We start from the raw sequence: 10451 nt of genomic DNA, 5'->3' as shown, positions 1-10451 counted from the left end.
CGGTCACGTCCAGGGTGTAGGCTCGAGGCGTGACAGAGGGGAGGGATTACATTTCATTAATGAGGAACAATAAGATAGTTGGACTTTTGTAAGGTAATATGATTTAGTATACTTAAACAAGATATCACAATAAAAAATAAATAAAAATACTATATTAATATTATATGCGCACTGCGTGGATACGTATATTGGTAACGTATATATACAACAATGATGGAGACAAGACCACAATTAAAATTTTAAAAATACATTCTCTCATACTCATTTTAACATTATGTCAAACACATACTTCCTCGATTCTATTGCTTGTGTTGAGGTAGAGTTGAATTTTATCTAGTTGCTTCTATCGAATCTGACCCATTTATACTTGACCCACCCCGACCAACTTGCTTACTTATCTTTTTAAATCCCCTCGATGAAAATCATGCCCCTGCCTTAAAGTTTGCAATATTTACAATAATTTTACGTGTAATCGTATAAGATTTATATCCATGTTTAGATTATTTCCCCAGAAGATGTCTTCTTAACTCCAACATTGATCCGTTTGGGAAATTCTTTCAATAAGTTGACTTCAACCTTTACCTTGACACAACTAGGTCTAGATTTTCTTATTGTAGCCATGTCAACATTTAACTGTTTTCCCACTGCTTTGGACATCGTAAACAAGGATTCTTTAACGAAAAAAATTAGGTGATAGGGAAGGAACAGAGGTCCATGCTAAGGCAGTAGTAGTTTCCGCCTCTGGGTTGAACAAGGATTCCCACTTTAGAGGTCGCATCTGATAGTATACCCCTCTTTAGCCTTCAAAAAATATGCCGATTTTTTACATGACATTCAAGTAATATTCCATAGTAGTAAGGCGAATTAGGATGTGTCTATCACTCCAGAATCTTGCGTTACATTCCGCCTTGAATCTCACACAGTAAAGGACCAATTTTAAGATCTCTTCTAGTTCTGACCAACCAAAAGAAAAATTTCCAATTATGGCAAACGGTAAAACTTCTTTAATGATTATGGTCTCAACCTCTTCTTCCTCCCATAATATAGTTGGCTCTCCATGGATGTAAGTAATATATTTAATAGGGATAGGCATTGTGATTTTGTCTTCTACTTTATTCAAAGTCGTTGCATAGTTCAATGGAGTGTTGGGAATATTATGAGAAATTTAGGGCCTATGTATTTGTATGGTATTATTTAGTACTATATTTGGTAGAAATTTAGGGCCTAGGTATAACTAATTCATGGATTAGTTTTACACCATACATGGTATAGGATGTATAACTAATACCTTACATTTGGTGATATTAGGAATACATAGAATTTAATACCATGGTATTAATCTATGTAAAGACAAAAGTACCCCTCAAATCCTTTTAACGGGTTTATTTATTTTCTGCATTTTATATTATATATTTGTATTAGTAAATTTATTTAAATAAATAAGTTTACAAATTTTATTATTTAGAGAGAGTTGTTTGTTGTTAACAAATCCAATACAAATCAATAGGAAAAATCTCTAAATGGTGATCGACTAGGAAAATTCAATGGTAAATGCAAAATTCGTGTTGTTATTAAATAAAAGGTTTTTATTAATCATTTAATATATTTTTAAAAAATACTGTTGTCAAATAAAATAGCTATCAAATGCAATCCAATAATATAATTCTAATTAGGAAAAATCTCTAAATGATGATCGACTAGGAAACTTCAATGGTAAATGCAAAAGTGGTGTTATTATTAAAGTAAAAGGTTTTTATTAATCATTTAATATATATTTTTTCCAAAATTGTTCTCAAATAAAATAGCGGTCAAATGAAATCCAATAATATAAATCTAATTAGGAAAAAAAAGAATTGTCTAATTATAATCATTAACGTCTATATCGTTAAGTTATTTTAAAACACAATTTCTTATATAAAGCTCTTGGTGTTAAGATCAACAATCACAATTTCTTAGTGATAGTTTAGACATGACAAGAAGAATTAGCAAGGGTCGCCAAAGGGTTGACATGGTGAAAATAAAGAATGCTAGAAACTTAGGAGTTACGTTTTCTAAGCGACGTGCTGGTCTGTTCAAAAAGGCTTGTGAACTTTGTACGCTATGTGGTGCTGAAATTGCCATTGTTATATTTTCCCCGGACGGTAAAGTTTTCTCCTTTGGTCACCCTAGCGTGGACACGTTAGTGGAGAGGTTCCTTGGGAGGAACCTCCCTCCACCAAATAATGATGTCCACAATCAACAAATCGTGGCTCTTAGAGAAGCTGGTATTCGTGAGCTCAATACCAAGCTCATGAACCTCGAGGGGGTTCTCCAGATAGAGAAAAATCGCGGAGAATCCCTTCGAGAAATTAGGAAGAGAGCTGATGGTGTATGGTGGGAATCTCCCATCGAAGAACTTAACTTATTCGAACTTCAACACTTGAAGAAGGCATTGGAAATTCTAAAGCAAAAGGTTGAAAAGGAGGCACAAATGGTGAATAATAATGCATTCCCATTTCAGACATTGTGAAGTGCCTGGACTCCTCCTAATTGTGCTAGCTAAAGTTCTTCATATGGACTCAATGTTGGTGGACCCTTTGCTAATAGGGTTAGTGGATCTACTTCTTCCATAGTTCCCAATTACTAGTTCAGCCGTCATTCCTAGTGCGCGCGTTATGGAACTGTCGAAAATAAAATATTATATTAAGTGTCTAGGTTCATTTGTCATTTGAGTTATCCTAAGTGTTGTGTTCATCAGTTATGATTTAGTTGAAGTCAGTACTAAGTGTTGTGTCATCATGTAATGTTTATCCGTTATGATTCTAGTAATTTTAATTATATATGTTATGTTATTAGTCCCTTCCCATGTTGATTTTATCCTTTGAATTGCATTACATATTAATTTCTAGTTTATCAAAGATATTACAAACGTCTAGGGAGTCTCCTCCTTGCAGATCTGCTTCTACAATTCGTAGATATTTTAATTTGTGAAACACAACATCTTCATTTAGTGTCCAATCCTGTTCGAGGGAACCCTTGGAGATTGGGTAAATTAGCCAGCAAAGTCATGACTTCCCATGGTATACAAGTACCTTTTAATCAGAATTCCTTTAGATTAGATTGCGAGTTCTTCTTATGATTTCCGCAGCAAGAGGATAAGATATATATAGTAGCAATCCAATATCAAAACGTCTATTCTCTGATATTTTTCAGATATCAACCCTGTCGATTCGACAAAGATTTCTCTTCGAAACATATCTCAATTGTGCAAGCTGAGGTATTACACAAGAGAAATCATATTAATCAATTGAAAAAACATCCAATACTTTAAGCAATTTGAACTGTAAAACATTTGTTTGGGAATATCTATTTGCATTGAAATAAAGGTGGAAAATCAGGACATCAAGATTTATAAAAGACTTTCTATGAGGTGGAAAGTCAAGACATCTCACATAATCAACAGCATACTTGAGCCGAGTGGTTAATACAATTCGGTTTCTATTGTCATCGATCATTTGGAAATATTCTTCGCATTTGGTCCCATGACTCACTACTCCATAGATCATCTTTGACAATTAGAAATCTCCTACCCTTCATACCTCTATACACAATCTCCATTAGTTGATCACGGCTCATTTCTTGATTGTTTCCTTTAATTGAAGACACAACTTCAAGAAATATTTGTCTCTCATTGTATTCTTCGGAGATAGTGACCCATGCATGTTTATTAATCGAGAAGGAATATATGATCAATCATTAAAAATTCCTTTGGCAAGAGTTATCTTACCTATACCGTCCATACCAAAAATTGGTACAACAGTTAAATCGTCTGTTGTTCAAATAAGGTGTTGAGGTCATCCTCCATCCCAACAATAGTATTTTCGTCAAATGTTGTACCTTTTTCTGGTGAGGGAGTTGCTGCTTGTTCTGCAAATTTGCTTCCATGCTTGTTAAACTCAATCTGTGCCACTGAATCAACATCTTTTTCCACTTTTAGCAATTCTTCCTCCAAGTATTTACAAGCCCCCTTTTCATGAATCGTCACTTTGTTATACCACTTGGGCTTGAAATTAAAGAATATGTGAGTTAGCCATAGTGTGAAGAATCTACCTCTGACACAACAGAATACTAAATCTAGCTCCGACCCCGACTTCAACATTCGTGTTCTAAGCTTCAATGGAAGTTGGAATAAGCTTGATTCCTATGTGGCATACTAAGGATTTATCTCTTCAAATTTAGGAGATTTCTTTCCTACATAATGGAATAGGCAAATGTCTCTTTATATTATTAGATACACTAGTTGTGGACATGTGTGTTGCGCGTTTTATTCCTATCAAGTATTTCAAACTTTCTAAAATGACATGAATAATAGTACAACATACATGTGTAAGTGTTTCGAATTTGTAAGTGAAAATACAATTTTCCATGTGAAAATATATGTTGCAACAATATAAAACAATTGCAAAAGACGATATAATGTTACTCTTGAACAATATACTTCAAGTAGAATATTGAATAATCTTGTTGATTTATATTACTAAAATCTAAACAAAACAAAGCTTAATTACTCCATTCTTACAATATTGCAATCAAAATGTCCAAAATTAAAATTGTCATCACACCAACCATTTGAGTTTTAACACTGCAGAAAACTACCACCTATATAAATTGCTCATATTTAAGAAAATTATTAGGCTTAGTGCCGCACAAATATAAATGGAACTCTTATTTTTATTTGAAAATGAAGTTGTTAATCTCAATCATACAAATGTAGAAAAACTAAAAATAAAACAAAAAGGGTGAAAATGAACAAATATGTATGTGTTCGCAACAATATATTGGATAGACGATAAAGTTACACATTTAAATTTTTTCATTCAAAGTAACAATATTTTAGCAATCTTTATTTAAACTAATTTGAATTTAGACAATTGACAATATGGATATCTGAGCATATTGCATAAATTATTCAAGTATTATCAAACTCATCATACATTAATAGATGTTTTGTCGATGAAGTAACACTTACAAGAATAATAACACAATGACAAATAAAAATAAAATTCCCACAACAATGCAAAATGATACAAGAATTACATAAAAATGTGGATTGCATACCAAATTTAATTTGGACAACCATACCTTAACTCCAAAATGAAAATGAAAATGAAAACTTAAAATTATGAGCTAGTAAACAAAAGATCTCAATGAATAGGTCCCCTCTTCTATACTTCTAAGTTCAACTATTATGCTGTAAGAAAACTTCTCTTTTTTATGATTTCATCTCTTATACTCACTATTCTATTGTAAGAAAGCTAACTTCATAATGATTTCATTTGTTCTTCTCCTCATTTAGTTTCTTGACTATATGTTATATCATTATCTAGGAAGAAGATTACAAAACTGTAGATGACAAAAAAGTAAACAATATGATGATCTAGGGACAAGCAAATTGTGGCTATAATTTATTGGTATTTACAGTGATATTTAACTGTCTTTTCACCTATCAAAATTCAATAATGAGACACATTGAGTCATGACACATACATTTTATTTTTGGTTTCAAAATTCAAAGAGTCATTGAATTGGAAGAGTTTCAATAATGAGACACATTGAATCATGACACATAATTATTTTTTTTGGTTTCAAAATTCAAAGAGTCACTGAATTGGAAGAGTTTCATACATTGTTTTGTCTTCTACTTTAATTAAATTAATTAATCTAATCGATTATAATTAAAATGTCATAACATAAGAAATAAAGTATAGTTGTTGGGCTTCATATATGATATTATGCAATTAAAATATCAATACTTAACAAATTAAGTAACCATATGATATATGATATATAGATTATTTTAAGTAAATTGAAGGAAAAAAATAAAAATAAATACATTTTTTTTAAATGTAACTAATTTATTTTTTTAAAGGATAAAAATGTCTAACAATTTTCTATGAAAAATTTTTCTTTGAATTTGACTTAATACCTTTCCACTTTTAGAAATTAGCGTAATATAATAATAATATTACATAATTACTATTTAATATTTAATTGATTAGATATTTCATAATATTTTTCTTTAGTGTAGGGGTAAAATGGTATTTCAACTTTTAACTAAAAATGTAACTAATTTATTTTTTAAAAGGATAAAATTGTCTAACAATTTTCTATGAAAATTATTTCTTTGTATTTTTAGACTTAATACCTTTCCACTTTTAGGAATTTTAGGTGTAAAATAATAATATTATTATATAATTACTATTTAATATTTAATTGATTAGATATTTCATAATATTTTTATTTACTGTAGGGGTAAAATGGTATTTCAATGGAAAGATATATTTATACTAATATAATAAAGTAATTCAATCCCTCACATCCGATTCAAAGCAACTGCTTGGCCGGCTTGGGACAGGCTTGCTTGAGCGGATATGCGAACAAACTTTTAACTTTTTTTGTTCCCACTTTTAGTAATACTAGTTTTCTGACTTGTGCGTTGCACGTGATTATCAATTTCAAAAATATATGTTATAGTAAATAGTATTGCTTATTTAAGCGAAGATTTGAATAATAAGTTTAGCAAAAAATAATATGCAAATTGTTTTGTGAATTTTCAATGTGAATTGTCATTTATATCTCTTATTCACGCGAACTATGATGATGGTCAATGAAAAATTTTATTAGTTAGATGCAATTATGTATATAATTATTTCAATTTGATGAGGTTCAATCATGTAATTAGTCTTATCTCACTAATATTACCTTGTAGACAATATTTGTTTTGTATTTTTCTTGTCATCTAACTAGATGTGCTTTGCATGTGTATTCAACGTTTAATTGTTTAGATGTCATATGAACATGTGAAGAAAACAACTACATTTTATATATTCACATATTTTCACATTTGTTGTGAGTTTTTTTTTTAAAATAAAGAACTCGGAACATTTTAAAATAATATAATTTGAAGTTAGAAGATCTTGTTAACTTGGTAATACATTTGTGACATATATAATACTTTAATTTAAATACAAATACCTACCCAAATATAAGTATATATTTGCATTAATGAAAATGTTATCTCATAAAATTAGCTATTAAATACATAATAAAAATTAAACTAATACAAACTTCAACTTGTGTTATTACAAATCATAAGAACTTTTCTTCGTCTAAAATACTGAAATATTAAGAAATAGTAAATAAGTAAAACAAAAGGGCAATGTTAATATAGTATAATAACAATTTTGAAGGCAAAACTTCCTAAGAGTCTAAATCACATAAATAGCATTGATAAATAAAGTCATTCTTTAGTCTTGAGTATCAAAAACAAATCGTGACAATTCTTTAAATTTTGGAAAAATATATTCATAAGCATATATCTACATCACAAGAGAAATTGTTAACAAAAACAAATGAATTTAGACTACATCTTGTTAACTTCATATATTTTAACATTACATACTAATGTGTATATTAAGCAAAAAATAATTATTATATCATCAAAATTATATTAGTTTCCTCAAGTACTCGAGGTTATGAAATATACCTTCTTAGGTTAGAACGACTTACTTCATCAGAGTAGTGGTACCTCATATTCCGCTAAACTTCGAACTCACTCAACAACAATAAATCATACAAAAAAATTTAAAATGCAAGAAGAAAAAGAAGAGTAGAAGATTAGAAAAAATTGTAGTTGGAAAATGAGAGGAAGTCCCTCTATTTATAGTCAACAAAGGATCGTATGAAAAAATATATGAAAAGTCATGACATTTTCGAGAAGTCACAACACTTTGGAAAAGTCACAACTTATTGAAATAGTCACAACTCTTTGGAAAAGTCACAACTTATTGAAAAAGTCACAACTCTTTGGAAAAGTCACAAATTATTGAAAAAGTCAAAACTCTTTGGAAAAGACACAAATCATCGAAAAATCACAACACTTTGAAAAAAGTCACAACTTATCGAAAAAGTTACAACTCATCGAAAAGTCACAACCTAAGTTAGGGATATTATAGTAATTTAACATTTAAGTTAGGAGTTCATGCTTTTAAGGTAACTAGGTTTACCGCACGTGCGTTGCACGTGGTTGCCTTGTCTTGAGGTTGATTGATCCATTAAAATGTATTCCTACTCTATTTGTCACAATTAGCTTTGGGCTTCATTGTAGCCCGTCTGCCGTTGTGGCAGTGTTTTAGTCGCAAGTTCGAATTTCTCTGTGGGAACCACTTCTTTGCAGGTGCAAGGATATATTATTATTTGACTTTTGCAGGGGCGGCTCCATTTTTGGAGATGTGGGATCGTATAAAGTAGTAGGCACAAGAAAAGTGTGTATTACTTGGGAATTTTCCTAGGGATTGTAAAACCTTCCTAGGTAATTATTTCCTACGAATTTCTAAATCCCCAAGTAATTTACCTAGGGATTTATATTTCACATGTAAATTACTTGCGAATTTTCTTGCAAAAATTAATTTAAAATTCAAATTTTTATGTAAAAATTAACAAAATAGGAATTTTCTTACCATTTTTCCCGTAAGTAAAGCCGCTTGAAGATATTCTAATAATTTTTTAAGAAATTTCTTGTAAGCAAATATTAATTATTACCTCCTATTTAATTATTTAATTTATTAAACCGCATACACATATACACCACCTCTTCTTCTTGAATACTTGTATTTTAATCTAATTTATCACATATACACCTCTTCTTGGATTACTTGTATTTAATACAATTCTCCAACCTATATTAAATGCACTACTTAATCCCAACCCACTACCCAATGCCCAACATATACTAATTGCTACATTCTCACAATAATCTAAGTCATAACATTATATATGGAAAATTCTTAGTTTATTCCGCCGATGTGGTACAACTAGCATTAATGTCATTACATTAATTTTTAGTGTTTTTCTCCGATTTGATTAATTTTTAAAGATAAATTTAATTAAATTAATTGAGTATTATAATATAATTTTAATATTTATAAATTACACAAAAAAGAACTATAAAGTAATTTCATATTAATATGGTAACGAAATATATGTTAAATATTGGCTAAAGTTCATATAATTTAACTCTTAAAAAATGAAACATGGAAATTATTTATATATTTAAAATAAATCACTACCACTAAACATATCATGAAAATTTTATGTTTACACTTTCTATGAGATAATATCCATAACTAAGCATATTAAACGTAGACAAACTTTAAATTATACATACAGAGCTCTTATAAATAAATAATTAAAAATATAAATATATTTATAACTTTAATGTGGAAGGAAGTTATAATCAATAATTGATGGTATATCTTGTTAGGTATGTGTTGTATTTACAATTTAAATTTATCTTTTAATAATTATACTTAATTATATATTGGGAAATAAATATTATAGAGAAATTTTTCATTTTGAATATCGGTAAAAAATAATATATCAATTGAATATACAAATAAAAATATTTATTGTTCATTTTATATAATTCTATTAACGAGGGGGTAATTATACTCTTCCCTATCCGTTAGCTTGTCATTCTCAACTTGTTGCACATGGATCATCAGCCTTGCTATGCCCATGTCACCTATTAGCATGGATGCCTTACTTCCCTTATTTGACAAACAAGGCAACCCAACAACGAATAAACTTATCATGCTCCTCATGTCGGCAACCATCTCTTTGCTTCTCTTAGCTCACGAGGAAAGAAACGCCCCATGGAAGCACTCTCAAAAACAGTCCAACTCACAATCGGTTACGCGCAAGAACGAGTTAGAAAGAAACTTTTTAGAGATGAAATCTATCGCACGAAATGAGTAAGAAAGAAGTGAGATAGTTCCTAAATGTTGCAGCCTCCTAATTATATATGTGGCGCGCTTCACACCGATAACTAGGTTTCTACAGACATGGCTTCGTAGACTCCCTAGAACTCTTGAACTCTGTTCTCTGATACCAAGTTTGTCACGCCCCGAGCCTACAACCCAGACCCAGATGTGGCTGACACTTGAGAACCATTGTTGGCCCCAAGCAAACCCTTGGTCTGGCTTACTTACTCAGTGGAAGACTCTAAGTATTATTACAATGATCAAATGCACTTACTCAATTGTTTAATAAAATAACTTAGAATGTTTACAAGTCAACATTCAACTTGGCCAAAATAGCAGCTCAAGTCTTAACATATGAAATGATAATATAAAGACAACTGAACTACTAACTGACTATGATGCCTTTAAAACAAAGAGGGATGTTGGGACAAGACCCCCGATCATCCTAACAACTGAAATACTAAAAGCAAAGTAAAAATGAGTCCTCCGAAAAGCAAAGAGGCTCACCAACTGACTCTGCGTGCTCAACTGGATCAACGAGGCGCTGGGTGATGATCCCGGTTACCTGTGTCTGCATAATAAGACTTTGCAGGCCAACTTGCCTTAGTACATTGAATGTATGAGTATGCGAGTTGGAATGCTAAACACAAC

General features: G+C 30.5%; 1 protein-coding gene across 1 annotated transcript; it reads left to right on the top strand.

The window, feature by feature from the left end:
* Positions 1 to 1969: 1969 nt before the first annotated feature.
* On the top strand, positions 1970 to 2509 carry LOC107062681 (agamous-like MADS-box protein AGL62). Its single transcript, XM_015313577.1, has one exon. The coding sequence runs from the start codon at positions 1970 to 1972 to the stop codon at positions 2507 to 2509; it is 540 nt and encodes a 179-aa protein (XP_015169063.1).
* The last annotated feature ends 7942 nt before the right edge of the window (positions 2510 to 10451 follow it).

This window comes from Solanum tuberosum, unplaced genomic scaffold, assembly GCF_000226075.1.
Source record: "Solanum tuberosum cultivar DM 1-3 516 R44 unplaced genomic scaffold, SolTub_3.0 scf00259, whole genome shotgun sequence".
Taxonomy (NCBI): domain Eukaryota; kingdom Viridiplantae; phylum Streptophyta; class Magnoliopsida; order Solanales; family Solanaceae; genus Solanum; species Solanum tuberosum.
This window is presented reverse-complemented; position numbering and strand designations above follow the sequence as displayed.